The 18,468-nt window shown below is 37.7% G+C and overlaps 1 protein-coding gene across 23 annotated transcripts in view; it reads left to right on the top strand.

Annotated features, from left to right (window-relative positions):
• Positions 1–18,468, top strand: part of NEB (nebulin) — a 215,022-nt gene that overhangs the window by 105,907 nt on the left and 90,647 nt on the right. For all 23 annotated transcript variants that reach the window (XM_058715306.1, XM_058715281.1, XM_058715284.1 and 20 more), the window contains 12 exons: positions 1,092–1,403; positions 3,383–3,586; positions 5,144–5,248; positions 5,390–5,497; positions 5,888–6,199; positions 6,917–7,120; positions 8,679–8,783; positions 13,784–13,891; positions 15,281–15,592; positions 16,394–16,597; positions 17,328–17,432; positions 18,024–18,131. In XM_058715306.1, the coding sequence (XP_058571289.1) occupies positions 1,092–1,403; positions 3,383–3,586; positions 5,144–5,248; positions 5,390–5,497; positions 5,888–6,199; positions 6,917–7,120; positions 8,679–8,783; positions 13,784–13,891; positions 15,281–15,592; positions 16,394–16,597; positions 17,328–17,432; positions 18,024–18,131 (2,187 nt within the window). The remainder of the gene's footprint in view (positions 1–1,091; positions 1,404–3,382; positions 3,587–5,143; positions 5,249–5,389; positions 5,498–5,887; positions 6,200–6,916; positions 7,121–8,678; positions 8,784–13,783; positions 13,892–15,280; positions 15,593–16,393; positions 16,598–17,327; positions 17,433–18,023; positions 18,132–18,468) is intronic.

Here is an 18,468-nt window from a genome sequence, read left to right on the forward strand (position 1 = left end):
TGTTAATCAGTTGGGGTTAGAGGTATTTTCTTGTAAAATGAGGGTTTTATAGACCCTAAAAATGGGTTCATATTTTTGAGCCTTAGAAGTTGAGCAGCAAATGCTGTGGATGTTTGTAGAAGACATTGAAAGAACATGTACATCAGTCAATATAAATGTGAGTTCTTTCCTGCTACTTCCATCCATTCTGGCATCAAAGGAAGACTAGATGACAGATGTGTTTCAGAGTTTTGTTTCATCCTTTGTAACTTTTAGTGAGATGTAACTCTGAAGATGCCCCTAACTGGTTGTTAAGAACAAATTGAGAAGAGAAGCTTGTTCTCTTCTCTGTAGCTTTTCCTTCTCATGCGAAACATCTCCTGAGAGTATCTGGCACCCTTATTCTGTACCATGGCTCCTAAGGACCCAAATCCAGGCTTTCCTTCTTCTGGGAGGGCTCCATGCCTTAGACTTAGGCTTCATTCCTTCTATTATCAAAACATTCTCTGGCTGTAAAACAGCTGGAAAAGTCCACACTATGATCATCTTATGATAAGATGAATCATAACATGTTGTTCTTGAATTCTAAAAGTATGGAACAGTAACCCAAGGCATGACTCTTTCATGGTGAAAGTTCAGTGACCTAACAGGGAGATATTTTCTGGTGAGATCATCTAAATGTAGCCCATTCTCTTGATCAGGACATTCAGTATAAATTCTAAAAGATAGATTCTAAAATATTCTTAATACATTTTTAGGAAAAAGCCACATCTTTAAGCAGATGTTTTTTTAGAATGTACAAGATGTTTTACATTTCCTTGTTAAGCAATCAAATGTGAAGTAGGTAATATAGTTTAATAGAACGGAAAAATATTAAGAACTAGAAGCTCTCTACTTGAATGTCACCTACTTGTGATGTGATCGTGAACAAATCAGCTAAAATTCCTCTAGGCTTCAGGTTTCTACTTTATAAAATGGGGTTGATAATATTAGCCTTTCTCTCTCACACTAGTGAAAGGAAAAATCAAAAGAAATAATGTGTGTATGAAACTATAAAATGTTATATAAATGAGATGTTGTTATCAAACTCATATCTTTTTTTCTTTTTTTAGTACAAGTACAAGGAAGGCTACCGCAAACAGCTTGGCCATCACATTGGGGCTCGAAATGTTGAGGATGACCCCAAGATAATGTGGTCCATCCACGTGGCCAAGATCCAAAGTGACAGGGAGTACAAGAAGGACTTTGAGAAGTGGAAGACCAAATTCAGCAGCCCAGTGGACATGCTGGGATTGGTGTTGGCCAAGAAGTGTCAGGTCCTTGTAAGCGACATAGACTACAAACATCCTCTACATGAATGGATCTGTCTGCCTGATCAAAACGACGTCATACAGGCTCGGAAGGCATATGACCTTCAGAGTGATGTGAGTGGGCCTAATATTCATCAGCATGTGTTTATTTTTGTTGATTTTAACTTGAATCTAAATGCCTTTATTAAACAATTCATTAATGGGGCAGCAATCCATCCAGCAAGTAGAGGGTAACTCCAGAGTTGTAAGGAAAAAAAAAAAAAGGTTTTTATAGGGAGGAGGATAAAGGCAAGGAGGTTATTAGCAAAAGAATGGAAAGGATTGTTTCAGACAAGGTCACCTTCCCCTAGGGGAAAGGGAAGGAGGTCAAATTAGGTTAATTACCTTTTTTTTCCTTTGGGGGACAGGGAAGGTCCATGTGACAGATTACTTCCTTGGTGCTGACCCATCAGCACATTTAAAAGATTTTTTAAAGGAGTTCTAACTTTTTTTATGCCATGGAATCTTTTGGCATCCTGTGAGACCTATGGACAACTTCTCAAGACAATGTCATGAAATGCATAAAATGCAACATATATATGTTTCAGAAGAAACTGATCACATTGAAATATGGTTATGAAAATATTAAACTTTGGGTACCTGAGTGGCTTAGTCCGTTGAGTGTCTGACTCTTTGATTTCCACTCAGGTTGTGATCCCTGGGTCGTGGGATCAAGCCCCATGTCTGGCTCTGCACTGAGCATAGAGCCTGCTTGAGATTTATGCACTCTCTCTCTCTCTCAAATAAAAAGCATATATATTTAACATAATCTATGATGTAGTGAATAGACATGATTTTCAAAACTTAAAAAATGTAGCACTGGGTATAAGAACTAGTTTAATTTCAAAGAAGGAGCATAAATATCTCAAGATGTCTGCAACAACGTAATAGGATATGAAAATATTTGTGATTTTTATTGCTGACAAAGTCTTATGTAGTATTAATGCTATTATGATCTATAGCCTATATTTATAATCAAAATAAATATTGTATTTCAATTAGAGTTTAATAAAAATAAAGATAGTATGTTTTTCTATTCAAGTACATTGATGCCAGGTTCAGAATCGCTGGTTTAACACAACCTAATTTTCCAAATGAATTGATCGTATTATCATTTTTATGATAATGTTCTGTTATTTGTGCAAGGAAGTTTAAGAATGAATTGTACAGATTGAGACAATTTTTCTAAGAAGCTGAAAACAGTAGCTCTCTAGAAATACGTGAGGCACTTTTGTTGTCAGCCAGTAGATTGTCCTTGGGACTCAAGTGCTACCTCATTAGTATAGTAGCTCCTTGTTTTTTTGATCAGGCTCTGACAACTGTCACTTTTGAAAGACTGATAAAAATAGTGGCATTGTAAAAAGGAAATTTCCCAAAGAGCCATACAAACAAAAAGAATTGTTACCTTTACTTATGAGAAAAATGCTCCTTTAGCCAATTACTTAAATTCAAAGAAGAAAAATTAAAGACGGATAAAATATCTTCTTGAACTATAACACAAGAAAGGGAATTGAGGATAAGATAAACAAGAGTAAAAATACGTGTACTCTTTGTTTAGAAGCATGTATATAGAATCAAATGATGCCCTTTTTGTTGTCCCCAGAAAACACATTAATTCAACATGTAGTCAACCAGTAGTGTTCATCTTTATGTTATATGCCTGGTTGTGAAGGCCACTGCCCAATGGGACAGGAGCAAGCTGTATTCTAACAGAGTATTATTGATGCACAAGGAGGTACAGGCAATCAAATCAGAGAATAAATACTTTCTATCAGGGGGCAGTCACTAATTTCCTTAAAATGGTTTGGTAGTATATGTGCTACCAAAGTGAGCACAGATTTTATGAGTCTTTAAACTAGAAAACATTAGCTGCCTTCAGGGACAAAGTGTTTGGCTAGCCATTCTACACCAAAGTAAGTCAATCCTGTGGGTCTTCCCAGAAATTCATCTAAGTAAGATTCAGAATTATACATTATCTGTATATGTTAACTCAAGATCTGACACCAGGATGTCTAGGTAACTTCTATAAATATTTGACATTACTTCATTTTCAGGCTATTTATAAGTCTGATCTCGAGTGGCTGAGAGGCATTGGATGGGTGCCCATTGGCTCTGTAGAAGTCGAGAAGGTGAAAAGAGCTGGAGAAATCCTGAGTGAAAGGAAGTACCGCCAGCCTGCAGACCAGCTCAAATTCACGTGCATTACAGACACCCCAGAGATTGTCCTGGCAAAGAATAATGCCCTGACGATGAGCAAAGTGAGTATGCAATTGTTTCCATTTCCTGAGTCATACTTACCATGGATTTGGCTCATAAAGTGAGAAATGCCCTGAAGAGTTTCCAGAGAAGGGGGATGTAATGGGCCTGATTCTCATGCCCGTCTTCAACAGAGCATCTGCTTGATTTCTAGTTGGACCTTCATGTTCTTCTCAACACTGTGTCCCCTAATTCTCTGTGTGCATGAGGAAGCAGAGCCTGGGGTAATTTCTCTGGAGTAATGGACACACTCGTTTGAGCAGTGACCTGGAGACATCCACACATACATTACTTTGCCCTGTACATTCTCCTAGGCACAGCGGACTCAAACCATTGACTTCTCTTTATCTATCCCGCAAGGAATATACGGCCTTTTAGCATGTTGTTCTGAAGTCTGGGAAACACAGTGTGTATAGCAGCACCACATTGACTCTTTGAATGTGAACAACTCAAAATAGTTGCTTGGTTTGCCCTTCCGTATTAGGTTGTGGAAGTGAGAAGTGAGAACCTCTTTGGGAAGTGAGCTACTACTGCTGTTTCAGTATCATTACATAAGATAAATAATCACTTTTTTTTTTCAGAGTTCTAGCAATCTATTTATTGATACTGGGATCATTCTTTATCCAATGGATGAGTCTTTAATGTGCACATTTCAGGTTGAATTTAATGTACCTGAATTCTTCCACAACCTGCCTGGACATCTTCCAGACATTCAGGGTAGTGAGATTGGGTGCTCAGTGCAGAATATGAAATCGACTCTCAGTGAACTCCAAAGCTTGAAGTACTAAAACTCCAGGAATTCTATTTTATACCATACCCATCACAGCAACCACAGTAATAATAACAATAGGAAACACCGTAAAATCTTTTGAGTGCCTACTATGACTCAGACGCTTTACATATGTTATGGTTAATCTTCAAAACGCACTTAGTAAGGGCACCTAGGTGTCTCAGTTGGTTAAGCATCTGACTTTTGATTCCAGCTCAGGTCATGATCTCACAGTTCCCGACAGTGTGGAGCCTGCTTTGGATTCTCTCTCTCTCCCTCTGTCTCTGCTCCTCCCCAGTTCTCTCTCTGTCTTAAAATAAATAAATAAACTTAAAAAAAATAGTAGGTTTAAAAAAAACCAAAAAGCACTCAGTAAAAATATGATTATCCAGCTCTTAGAAATGAGGAATATGAGGCATTACGTACCTTTCACAAGATTACACAGCTTGGACATAGTGGAGTTGGGCTTGAATTTGGGATTAACTCTGTGTGAATGGATTTCTGCTGCATCATAATTCTATAGGCAGGCTCCATCCTTGGAGGTCATATGAGTAAAGGTGAGAATCACAGAAAAAAATAATAATTAAGACCACTATATAGCTTCATATTAGCTATGAAGCTGTCATATGGCAGTTTAAATATTGTCATGTTTCACTCTCCCCACTACCCTTTTGCTTCCCTCGCCTCCAAATAGCCTTAAAAAGGCTTTTCTACAGTAAAATGTGTTAAATTTGAAAACAACTGTAATACATGGGCACTAACAGAGGTTCTTACTCCTTTTCCCCCATAGCATTTATATACAGAGGCTTGGAATGCTGACAAATCCTCCATCCACGTGATGCCGGACACCCCAGAAATCCTACTGGCCAAGAGCAACTCTGCCAATATTAGCCAAGTAAGAGGTTTCCTGATTGTCTTTTAAGCCTTTCTAGGATTCCTCAAAATACTTTTCCACCTTACACTTTCCTGTCTGGAATTGACCTATTAACTTTCTGAAACAATTTTCTTTTTCTGTTGTGTATCATCCTCCACCTAGAAACTTTACACCAAGGGATGGGATGAATCAAAGATGAAGGACTATGATCTGAGGGCTGATGCTATTTCCATCAAAAGGGCCAAGGCCTCAAGGGACATTGCCAGTGATGTAAGTGCCCTCCATCCTACCCCCTCTGGACTCACATTGCTGAACAGCCACTGTGCTGCTGGTGGGCCACATTTCGCAATTATTTCCACACATATCCCCACTCCTGCTTCTTACTTTGTAAGACGTTTTCCGTTTGTTGTCACGGAGAAGAATAGTACAGTTTGGAGTTGTAGCTAGAGTTGCTCAGGGAAGGGCTTCACCAATGAAGGTATATGAATATACTACACTTTTGCTTATGATAGTGTAAAGAATTTAAAAGTATTCAGAGATGCCAAAATGTTTGCAATATGAAATTCTTATCCATTTGCTTGCGGATGTTCATGTTGTCTGTAGTCAGCATGTATACGGTCTTCAAACTTGGTTTCTAAACTGATATTTCTTTCATTGTAGTACAAATACAAAGAAGCATATGAGAGACAAAAGGGCCACCACATTGGAGCCCAGAGCATAGAAGATGACCCCAGGATTATGTGTGCCATACATGCAGGGAAGATTCAAAGTGAAAGGGAGTACAAAAAGGAATTCCAAAAGTGGAAGACCAAGTTCTCCAGCCCAGTGGACATGTTAGGCATCGTGATGGCCAAGCAATGTCAGACTTTGGTCAGTGACATTGATTATCGAAATTACCTGCATCACTGGACATGTTTACCTGATCAAAACGACATTATCCAAGCAAAGAAGGCCTATGAACTGCAGAGTGATGTACGTAACACAAACTTTGGGAAAGATGGAAGGAGAGGACATAGGTTTATTAATTGTCCAGGCAGTGCCCCTATGGGTAGACCCCACCATGGACAGATAGTCATAGAGTGTGCACTGCACAGCCCCAGGAGAACACCACTCACATTGTTTAATACATAATCCATCTTCAGGAGTTATGTCATAGGAATCAAAGAGTATAGATGAAGAGCCCTACTTACACCAGGTCTTTTATTCTGTGACCTAGGTTCCAGACTGTTTTCTTCATGTCATTTATACTTTCTGGCAATGAAAATATGTTGCAGATAAACATAAATTATCTGAATATTTTTGAAATAATTACCACTATTGTGCTATAGCTAAAACATTAAACAAAATTTCCTTCAGTCAGTTATTATAGGATTAAAATGGAATAAGATTCAACAAAATTTCCTTTAAAAATGTTTTCAGTTCTATAATTCTTTGGAAATATCAAATAATTATCATGAAACTCAGCATTATGATTTTGTTCCTCTTCACAGCTAGTGTATATAATTATGCTTTTACAAATTACTCTATCATTGATATTAAAACCCTGGAGTCCTATAAATCTCAGATCCTACTTTTTTTGAATACCATCTACTATGCTCATCAACCCCTCAATCCCATGTACTTGATTTTTCAATTATGAGATGGTGTGTCTAACCGTTGGAACCTAATTTCTGCCTAACATCTTTGTAGAGTGTATATAAGTCAGATCTGGAGTGGCTACGTGGCATCGGCTGGATGCCAGAAGGCTCGGTAGAAATGAAGAGGGTGAGGAATGCTCAAGACCTGGTGAATGAAAGACTTTATAAAACACGGCCAGAAGCCTTGAAATTCACTAGCATTACTGACACTCCAGATGTTGTCCTGGCCAAAGCCAATTCTCTGCAAATAAGTGAGGTAAGAACCATCCTGTTACCAAGCATTCCTTTTGTGGGACTGTTTTCAGATGATGCCACCCAAACAGAGCAAGTGGCCTGTTCCTCTTGGAAGACTTACTAACAAGAGAAACTCTAACAATCTGCTAGTTTGGTAAAGACTAGTTTGGTAAAGATAGATTCAAATTAGAACAAATATTTCTTTAACACCTATCAGATACTAAAGCCTGTAGCATATTGGGGTGCCCAGGGGGCTCAGTCATTTAAGCACCTGACTTCGGCTCAGGTCATGAACTCACAGTTTGTGAGTTCCAGCCCCACATCAGGCTCTCTGCTGTCAGCACAGAACCCACTCTGGATCCTCTGCCCTCTCTCTCTCTCTCTCTCTCTCTCTGTCCGCCCCTACTCATGCTCTCTCTTTCTCAAAAAATAATAAACATTAAAAAAAATCTGTAGCATAATGCTGCATTTTAAATGGTATAACATTGTATTAGCCATGGTTCTCCAGAGAAACTGAGCCAATAGGAGATATAGATATGTATAGGTATAGATACATGTATATATGTGTGCATATATATGTTTATGAGAGAGATGTAGATAGTTCTGTAGCCTATATCTGTGTATACACACACACACACACACACACACACACACACACACACACACACGAAGAGAGATTTATTTTATGGAATTGGGCCATATGATTATGGAGGCTGGCAAATCTACGGTCTGCAGAATAGGCTGGAGACCTAGGGAAGAGTTGCAGTTCAAGTACAAAGGTAGTCTGCTGACAGATTTCCTTCTTGCTCTGCGGACGTCAGTCTTTTTTCTGTTAACGGCTTCAGCTGATTGGACAAGCCCCATCCACATTACTGAGGGTACTCTACCAAAGTCTACTGATAAAAATGTTAATCTCTTCTTTTTTTATTTTTTTTAATTTTTAAAAAATTTTTTTTTTGGGACAGAGAGAGACAGAGCATGAACGGGGGAGAGGCAGAGAGAGAGAGGGAGACACAGAATCGGAAACAGGCTCCAGGCTCCGAGCCATCAGCCCAGAGCCTGACGCGGGGCTCGAACTCACGGACCGCGAGATCGTGACCTGGCTGAAGTCGGACGCTTAACCGACTGCGCCACCCAGGAGCCCCAATGTTAATCTCTTCTAAAAAAAAAAAAAAATACCTTCACAGAAACATCTATAAAAAGTCTGACCAGGGGTGCCTGGGCGGCTCAGTCAGTTAAGTGACCAACTTCAGCTCAGGTCATGATCTCATGGTTTGTGGGATTGAGCCCCACATCAGGCTCTGTGCTGACCTCTCAGAGCCTGCTGCAGATTCTGTGCCTCCCTCTCTCTCTCTTCCCCTCTTCAGCTCATGCTTTGTCTCTCTCTCTCTCTCTCAAAAATAAACAAACATTAAAAAAAAAGTCTGACCAAATATCTGGGTACTGTGGCCTAGCTAAGTTAACACATAAAATTAACCATCATAAACATTAAAAACATTTTTCCAGGTTTTTAAGGCTTAATGTTTCAGATATCTACTTTTTATCACTGTATTAAATTAATACTTCCCTTCTCTCCACAGAAACTATATCAAGAAGCATGGAATAGAGATAAAACCAACATCACCATGCCTCCTGACACGCCAGTCATGCTGCAGGCTCATATTAATGCCCTGCAAATCAGCAATGTAAGAGCATAAATATGAAGTGTAAATGTCTTTATAGGACAGTATATGTCAGTGTGTGGAGTGTGGCATAATGGACAAATTACCTATCTTAGAAATGTGTACAGTTTTTGGTGCTAGACATTTTCTCTTTAGTACCATTCCCAATGCATTATGAATGGCAATTCTCTCTTTTAAATGTTAAATACAGGGCTGGGTCCCAGGACTACAAGAGTTGGGATATCTGAATCCTACTGGTTTTCTCCTTTCAACGTTAAAAGCATTGTCCTATATCCAATGTCCATAGTTCAGTCTCATCATATATTAATCGAGAGGAATGAAATTTCCTAGTTAAATTTCTCTTACATGAGGGAGAATGAGGTAATAGTCTCTTTTGTCTTTATAGGTTTTTTTTATTGATCCAGAACTTTTTTGCTTGATATTTCAAAGCCATTAGAAAAGCCAAAAGATAATTTTTAATTATACCCAAAGAATAAGATGTGCTTAAATATCTATGTCCCATCCCTTTAGCAGGGACCTCTGAAAAGTCAAAGGGAAATATTAGGGGTGAAAAGTCTTACCAGGTCTTACATGATACCTTGATGAAGGTTTTCTAGCTTCACAGTTGGTTCTTAGTTTTCAAGTATTACGTGCTGGGTATTTTCAGATGTGTACCGTATTGTGATGAAGACAAATATTCAAAGTTAGTAGACCTAGATGTTTAGCTTTAAAATTTTAGTCGGAAGTATCCTACACTCCATAAAGTAAATGGCCAACCACCAGAAGAATTCAGAAATGTCTGTTTTAGACATCACAATGACTCTAAACCCATATCTTTCTATAATAACACTGAATGTAAATGGACTAAATGCTCCAACCAAAAGACATAGGGTATCAGAATGGATAAAAAAACAAGACCCATCTACTTGCTATCTACAAGAGACTCATTTTAGACCTGAGGACACCTTCAGATTGAAAGTGAGGGGGATGGAGAACTATCTATCATGGTAGTGGAACTCAAAAGAAAGCTGGAGTAGCCATACTTATATCAGACAAACTAGACTTTAAATTAAAGGCTGTAACAAGAGATGCAGAAGGGCATTACATAATAATTATAGGGTCTATCCATCAGGAAGAGCTAACAATTATAAATGTCTATGTGCTGAATATGGGAGCCCCCAAATATATAAAACAATCACAAACATAAGCAACTTTATTGATAAGAATGTGGTAATTGCAGGGAACTTTAATACTCCACTTACAACAATGGATAGATCATCTAGACACAGGATCAATAAAGAAACAAGGGCCCTGAATGATACATTGGATCAGATGGACTTGACAGATATATTTAGAACTCTGCATTCCAAAGCAACAGAATATACTTTATTCTCGAGTGCACATGGAACATTCTCCAAGATCGATCACATACTGGGTCACAAAACAGCCCTTCATAAGTATAAAAGAATTGAGATCATACCATGCATACTTTCAGACCACAATGCTATGAAACTTGAAATCAACCGCACGAAAAAGTCTGGAAAACCTCCAAAAGCGTGGAGGTTAAAGAACACCCTACTAAAGAATGAATGGGTCAACCAGGCAATTAGAGAAGAAATTGAAAAATATATGGAGACAAATGAAAATGAAAATAAAACAATCCAAGCGCTTTGGGATGCAGCGAAGGCAGTCCTGAGAGGAAAATACATTGCAATCCAGGCCTATCTCAAGAAACAAGAAAAATCCCAAATACAAAATCTAACAGCACACCTAAAGGAAATAGAAGCAGAACAGCAAAGACAGCCTAAATCCAGCAGAAGAAGAGAAATAATAAAGATCAGAGCAGAAATAAACAATATAGAATCTAAAAAAACTGTAGAGCAGATCAACGAAACCAAGAGTTGGTTTTTTGAAAAAATAAACAAAATTGATAAACCTCTAGCTAGGCTTCTCAAAAAGAAAAGGGAGATGACCCAAATAGATAAAATCATGAATGAAAATGGAATTATTACAACCAATCCCTCAGAGATACAAGCAATTATCAGGGAATACTATGAAGAATTATATGCCAACAAACTGGACAACCTGGAAGAAATGGACAAATTCCTAAGCACCCGCAAACTTCCAAAACTCAAACAGGAAGAAATAGAAAATTTGAACAGACCCATAACCCGTGAATAAATTGAATCAGTTATCAAAAATCTCCCAACAAATAAGAGTCCAGGGCCAGATGGCTTACCAGGGGAATTCTACCAGACATTTAAAGCAGAGATAATACCTATCCTTATCAAGCTGTTCCAAAAAACAGAAAGGGAAGGAAAACTTCCAGACTCATTCTATGAAGCCAGCGTTACTTTGGTTCCTAAACCAGACAGAGACCCAGCAAAAAAAGAGAACTACAGGCCAATATCCCTGATGAATATGGATGCAAAAATTCTCAATAAGATACTAGCAAACTGAATTCAACAGCATATAAAAAGAATTATACACCATGATCAAGTGGGATTCATTCCTGGGCTGCAGGGCTGGTTCAATATTAGCAAATCAATCAATGTTATACATCACATTAATAAAAGAAAAGATAAGAACCATACGATCCTGTCAATCGATGCAGATAAAGCATTTGACAAAATTCAGCATCTTAATAAAAACCCTGGAGAAAGTCGGGATAGAAGGAACCTACTTAAATGTCGTAAAAGCCATTTATGAAAAGCCCACAGCTAATATCATCCTCAATGGGGAAAAAGTGAGAGCTTTCTCCCTGAGATCAGGAACACGACAGGGATGTCCACTCTCACCGCTGTTGTTTAACATAGTGTTGGAAGTGCTAGCATCAGCAATCAGACAACAAAAGGAAATCGAAAGCATCAAAATTGGCCATGATGAAGTCAAGCTTTCACTTTTTGCAGATGACAGGATATTATACATGGAAAACTCAATAGACTCCACCAAAAGTCTTCTAGAACTGATACATGAATTCAGCAAAGTCACAGGATACAAAATCAAAGTACAGAAATCAGTTGCATTCTTATACGCTAATAATGAACCAACAGAAAGACAAATAAAGAAATGGATCCCATTCACAATTGCACCAAGAAGCATAAAATACCTAGGAATAAACCTAACCAAAGATGTAAAAGATCTGTATGCTGAAAACTATAGAAAGCTTATGAAGGAAATTGAAGAAGATATAAAGAAATGGAAAACCATTCCGTGCTCATGGATTGGAAGAATAAATATTGTTAAAATGTCAATACTACCCGAAGCTATCTACACATTCAAGGCAATCCCAATCAAAATTGCACCAGCATTCTTCTCGAAGCTAGAACAAGCAATCCTAAAATTTGTATCAAACCACAGAAGGCCCCGAATAGCCAAAGTAATTTTGAGGAAGAAGACCAAAGCAGGAGGCATCACAATCCCAGACTTTAGCCTCTACTACAAAGCTGTCATCATCAAGACAGCATGGTATTGGCACAAAAACAGACACATAGACCAATGGAATAGAATAGAAACCCCAGAATTAGATCCACAAAAGTATGGCCAACTAATCTTCAACAAAGCAGGAAAGAATATCCAATGGAAAAAAGACAATCTCTTTAACAAATAAATGGTGCTGGGAGAACTGGACAGCAACATGCAGAAGAATAAAACTAGACCACTTTCTCACACCATTCACAAAAATAAACTCAAAATTGATGAAGGACCTGAATGAGAAAGGAAACCATCAAAACCCTACAGGAGAAAGCGGGGAAAATCCTCTCTGACCTCAGCCGCAGCAATTTCTTACTTGACACATCCCCAAAGGCAAGGGAATTAAAAGCAAAAATGAACTATTGGGATCTCATGAAGATAAGAAGCTTCTGCACTGCAAAGGAAATAATCAACAAAACTAAAAGGCAACCAACGGAATGGGAAAAGATATTTGTAAATGACATATCGGACAAAGGGCTAGTATCCAAAATCTATAAAGAGCTCACCAAACTCCACACCCAAAAAACAAATAACCCAGTGAAGAAATGGGCAGAAGACATGAATAGACACTTTTCCAAAGAAGACATCCAGATGGCCAACAGGCACATGAAAAGATGCTCAACGTCACTCCACATCAGGGAAATACAAATCAAAACCACACTCAGATATCACCTCATGCCAGTCAGAGTGGCCAAAATGAACAAATCAGGAGATTATAGATGCTGGAGAGGATGTGAAGAAACGGGAACCCTCTTGCATTGTTGGTGGGAATGCAAACTGGTGCAGCTGCTCTGGAAAACAGTGTGGAGGTTCCTGACAAAATTAAAAATAGATCTACCCTATGACCCAGCAATAGCACTGCTAGGAATTTACCCAAGGGATACGGGAATGCTGATGCATAGGGGCACTTGTACCCCAATGTTTATAGCAGCACTTTCAACAGTAGCCAAATTATGGAAAGAGCCTAAATGTCCATCAACTGATAAATGAATAAAGAAATTGTGGTTTATATACACAATGGAATATTACGTGGCAATGAGAAAGAATGAAACCTGGCCTTTTGTAGCAACGTGGATGGAACTGGAGAGTGTTATGCTAAGTGAAATAAGTCATACAGAGAAAGACAGATACCGTATGTTTTCACTCTTATGTGGATCCTAAGAAACTTAACAGAAGACCATGGGGGAGGGGAAGGAAAAAAAAAAAAAGAGGTTAGAGAGGGAGGGAGCCAAAACATAAGGGACTCTTAAAAACTGAGAACAAACTGAGGGTTGATGGGGGGTGGGAGGGAGGGGAGGGTGGGTGATGGGTATTGAGGAGGACACCGGTTGGGACGAGCACTAGGTGCTGTATGGAAACCAATTTGACAATAAATTTCATATTTAAAAAATAAATAAATAATAAAAATAAAGATTAAATTAAATTAAAAAAAAAGAAATGTTTTGTCTTATGCTGTCTTTATTTATGTCTTATGAATCTTATTTTGAGTACTTTGAATATATTTACTTATTTTCAATTCTTGTAAACACACCTGTGTTTCTCCTCAATAGAATCTTTACCAGAAAGACTGGAATGAGGCCAAACAGAAAGGCTATGACTTAAGAGCAGACGCCATTGAAATCAAACAGGCCAAAGCCTCCAGAGATATTGCCAGTGAGGTACGGTTTTATTTCCTTGTGGTTTTTTTTCTTCTTACAACAAATAGGGAGAGTATTTTTCAAGAATTTGGGGGGCTTAAAAAATCTATGCAAACAATTGCATTTTTTTTTTACACTAAAGACTTACCCTATTTAAAACCATTAAAATGGAATGAAGCACATTAAGGTTAGTATAGATGAGGTATATGTATAAATGATTTCTAAGTTGTTTCTGAGTGGATGTAAAATAACACAAAGAGACTATGCAGAATTCTTGGGAGAATTCATTACATCTGATTGTTGACCAGTATCATTTTATCCCCCAAATATTTATGACATTATCTATAAATGTAGATAACAGGTGAGAGTTTCATATAAGACTTAAAACTGAAATCGCACCTTATATATAAGATTTTATACTGAAGGTTTATGTATAATGCTCTCAGTAATCTTGTGAAATTTATTTAATAGTAACTTAAAAACTTAAAATAATTATCCTACCAAGCCCCTTACCCCCACTCCCAGCTCCAAATCTTTAAGCAACCCTGTGCTCTTTCTCTGGGTTGTGCTCTATTTTTTACCTCCCATATCTACCTGTTCCTTCTTATTTTTCAATTTTAACTCTAAACACAATAGCCAATCTATAGTATCTGCCTTATTCCCAGTTCTCTTTCTCTCCCTTTTATCCAAACTTTTCTATGTTATCCAAATATAGAAAAGAAACAGATGCTATCTTACTCTAGTCCTAAGAAACTTAGGACAAGTGTGGACAAGATGGAAACTCTTGCCTACAGGCCTTTTGTTGTCGTCTGATTCACACCAATGACCTTGCTTTCCATTCCCGAAATATGCACCTTTTCCTTTATCTGTCTCCAAAATCACACAAATGACTTTTTCCTACTGAGGTACTCTCAGTGCTCTTGGGGGACAATCTGACTTAACATCCCACTTTCCAGGAAACCTTGGTGACCATGATTACACCTACTGTCTTATATTCCACATCTGAAATGTGTGATAATAATAGTATCCACTTCACAGAGATGTTGTGAAGATTGAGATGATAGTTGCTACTACTCAACTATTTTAACTAAAAAATTCAGCAATTTCACAAGAATCAACCTATACATTTGAAGCACTCATAATAGTATTGGGCATTTAGTAATTGCTCGGTAAATGATAGCTATAATTTTTTGTAATTACTCTCATTCACCATGCTACTTCCCTCCTGATTTATTCATATTCTCTATGAAACTACCAAAAATAGCCCTATTTCCTTACTGAAATATGTAATGACTGCCAATGTTGAGCCAATTTACATTAAGGCAGGGAAAATATTCTGAAAACATTTAATGAAAAGTCCTCTTACTACATTATTTTCATATTTTTTTGTCTGTTTTTTCACAACTTTAGTACAAATACAAAGAAGGATACCGTAAGCAATTGGGCCACCATGTGGGTTTCCGCACCCTACAAGATGACCCCAAATTGGTCTGGTCTATACATGCTGCCAAGATCCAGAGTGACAGAGAATACAAGAAAGCTTATGAGAAGTCTAAAGGAATTCACAATACGCCATTGGACATGATGTCGATTGTTCAGGCCAAGAAATGCCAGGTCCTGGTTAGCGATGTTGATTATCGCAATTATCTGCACCAGTGGACATGTCTGCCAGATCAGAATGATGTGATCCAGGCTAAGAAGGCCTACGAACTGCAGAGCGATGTGCGTATATTATCAGCAGACTCTTGGGGAGATATTTGTCTCTGTATATCATCACAGTGTGTTCCCTAGGGACATAATTTAAGTGGTAATCCTAATAGAGCCTAACTTAATCTGTACCTTTCATGGTAGTAGAGTTATTTTGAACATTCTCTATCTTACAGAGGATTCCTTTTCATGTAGCAAGGCCTTATTAAGACAAAAAAAAAATCACCCTCTCATTCTATGTAATTGGATAGAAAATTTCAGTCCCAGTTGTTTCAACCCATTACAGTTGTACAATCAGATATCTAAATTTCAGAAACAAATGTGAACTTAAGGAAATGTTAGATCTTAAGTTCCTCTGACACATATAGGAAAAATATGTATATATATATATATTTATATTTATAGAGAGAGGTGTATATAAGTAAAAGTATATATTTTTCCTCATTATATATGCATCTAAAGACCTTTTTCTCCCAAATTCCTACAGATGTTATTCTAGTAGTACCAAAATGGCAGATTTCAAATGGTGAGCACAGAAGCTCAACCTTATATAAAAACAAAATCAAGTGCCATTGCTATCTGTCATTCTACAAGTGTCATTTGTCAGTCCTGTTCCAATTCCTGTAGGATATGGTGAACTTCTCCCAGAAATGTGTGCCCAGGATGTAACACCCAAATATTAACAATTATTGTTGATCCTTCTGTTTCATGGGATTGGCCACCCAGCTGATTAGAGGTAGTGTGTGGCCCACTGGCATTGTGTTCTTGTGGGAAGATTTGACTCTTCTGCCTTCTGTGGTTCTCTCCTTCATGTAGAACGTGTACAAATCAGACCTGGAATGGATGAAGGGTATAGGATGGTTGCCAGAGGGTTCTGTGGAAGTGATGAGAGTGAAGAACGCCCAGAATCTCCTGAATGAGAGGCTGTATCGTATAAGGCCTGAGGCCCTCAAATTCACCAGCATTGTTGATACCCCTGAAGTCATCCAGGCAAAGATCAATGCTGTACAAATCAGTGAGGTAAGCCGGGCTGATGATACATTCAGACATAGTGGAGAAGTCTCAATTGTGAACTTTAATTAATTAGAAGTCTCTAATTGTGAACTTTAAATTGCTAATGCCAGCATTATAACCTTGAACATTTATGTATCCAGATAGAATTTCGTGTAGTCGATCAATTACCAGTATCCGCATTTCATTTATTTAGATAACTCTTTGGTTAACACAAGTGTGGTGGACATCTTCATACCCCACAGACTCTGATAACACACTTTGAATACATTTTGAGGTCTTGCTTGTAAAACAAGTCCACCAGTTAATACCATGATCACTGCCACCTTTTTATTTTTAATCATGAGGTAAGTTGAAAAGTCCAGGGGTGGCCCCAATATTAGATATTATCATAGTTATTTGGGCCAAGAAAGCCAGAACTTGATTAGCAATGTGGATTTTCATAGTTGCCTGCATTGTGGGTTTACCTGCCTGGTAATTACATGTGAATTAATGGGAAAGGATCATTTTACTACCAGGTTTCTGACTCATTTTCCATTTATATCATATCACACAAGAATATATTCTTGTTGAAGTCACTATTGGCATCCTTTAAATAAAAACGCAATGAAAACAAAATGTGATCTATGTTTTTACCTGAGAACATCCAAGGAGAACCTTTAATTGTACCTATAATTTTATTCATGTAGTAATGGACTTATTTACTTATCACCCACCCTTTGTTTTTCATTTTTACCAGCCATTGTATCGTGATGCCTGGGAAAGAGAGAAGGCAAATGTGAATGTGCCGGCTGACACTCCAGTGATGCTGCAGTCCAAAATCAATGCCATGCAGATCAGTGATGTAAGGAACTATATACATCCATTTGCTTTACACAATATTTTTGGCCTAACTGAAACTTAAATTGATACGCTCCAGAGGGAGTTAAGCAAAAGGCATTTCCCTACCATTCCTTTTATTTCTAGTCTTTAACGATAAGTGCTCTGTGTGCACACACACATGCAAATGCACTCGTATGTGTATGCATGTGTTTATAAATAGAGATGTGTGTCCTTATCTTTTTTGGAAGGAAAAATGCACTAGTTTCACCAAAAACAACATAAAAACATATATATGCAAGTATAGTAATATTTGGTTCTCTTTGTAGTGGCCCATCATTGATTTTTCCTCTTGAAGCAGAATGATATATATTTTTTCTCATTTTCACATGATTTACTGTCTCCTAAATTACTTTCTTTAAAAAAAATGAATTTTAATTAATTTCATTAAAAATCTACTGGCACTTAATTTCAGTATGAAACCAGCCTATTTTATAAATCTTAAGGGGAGACTAATTTTCAGTGTAACTTAACATACTCTCTTAAACACATCAGTAATGCTGACTCAGTGGCTCCCTCTTCAGATTAACTGTGGCATTGCAATCTCCATTTGCAGAAACAATATAAGCAAGCGTGGGAAGACGTCAAGATGACGGGTTATGACCTGCGAGAAGATGCCATTCCAATTCAGCACGCCAGAGCTTCCAGGGATATCGCCAGTGATGTAAGAACTACTCCTTTCACAGACTTAACCAACGCTAACAGACGACACACGAGAAATTAATACTTGTCTAATCTTTAACTTATTTGTGAAGGAATTATACTTAAGTAGAATAGAGATCACCGTGATTAGTGTCTTGTTTTAACATCTCAAATTCAGGAATAACTTTTACAACAGTTTGGTGATGCTTTTGCATCAGGGCTTGGCTCTTCTTATGTTTAAGAACAGATTTTTATTTTCTTTTCAGCATCTTGTCAATATTATTTAATTTACAAGCAGTTATAAAAATTCAATGGATAAAAGTAATTCTGAGGGTTTTTTTTAATGTTTATTTTTGAGA

The sequence above is a fragment of the Neofelis nebulosa genome, chromosome 2 (genome assembly GCF_028018385.1).
Source record: "Neofelis nebulosa isolate mNeoNeb1 chromosome 2, mNeoNeb1.pri, whole genome shotgun sequence".
Classification (NCBI taxonomy): domain Eukaryota; kingdom Metazoa; phylum Chordata; class Mammalia; order Carnivora; family Felidae; genus Neofelis; species Neofelis nebulosa.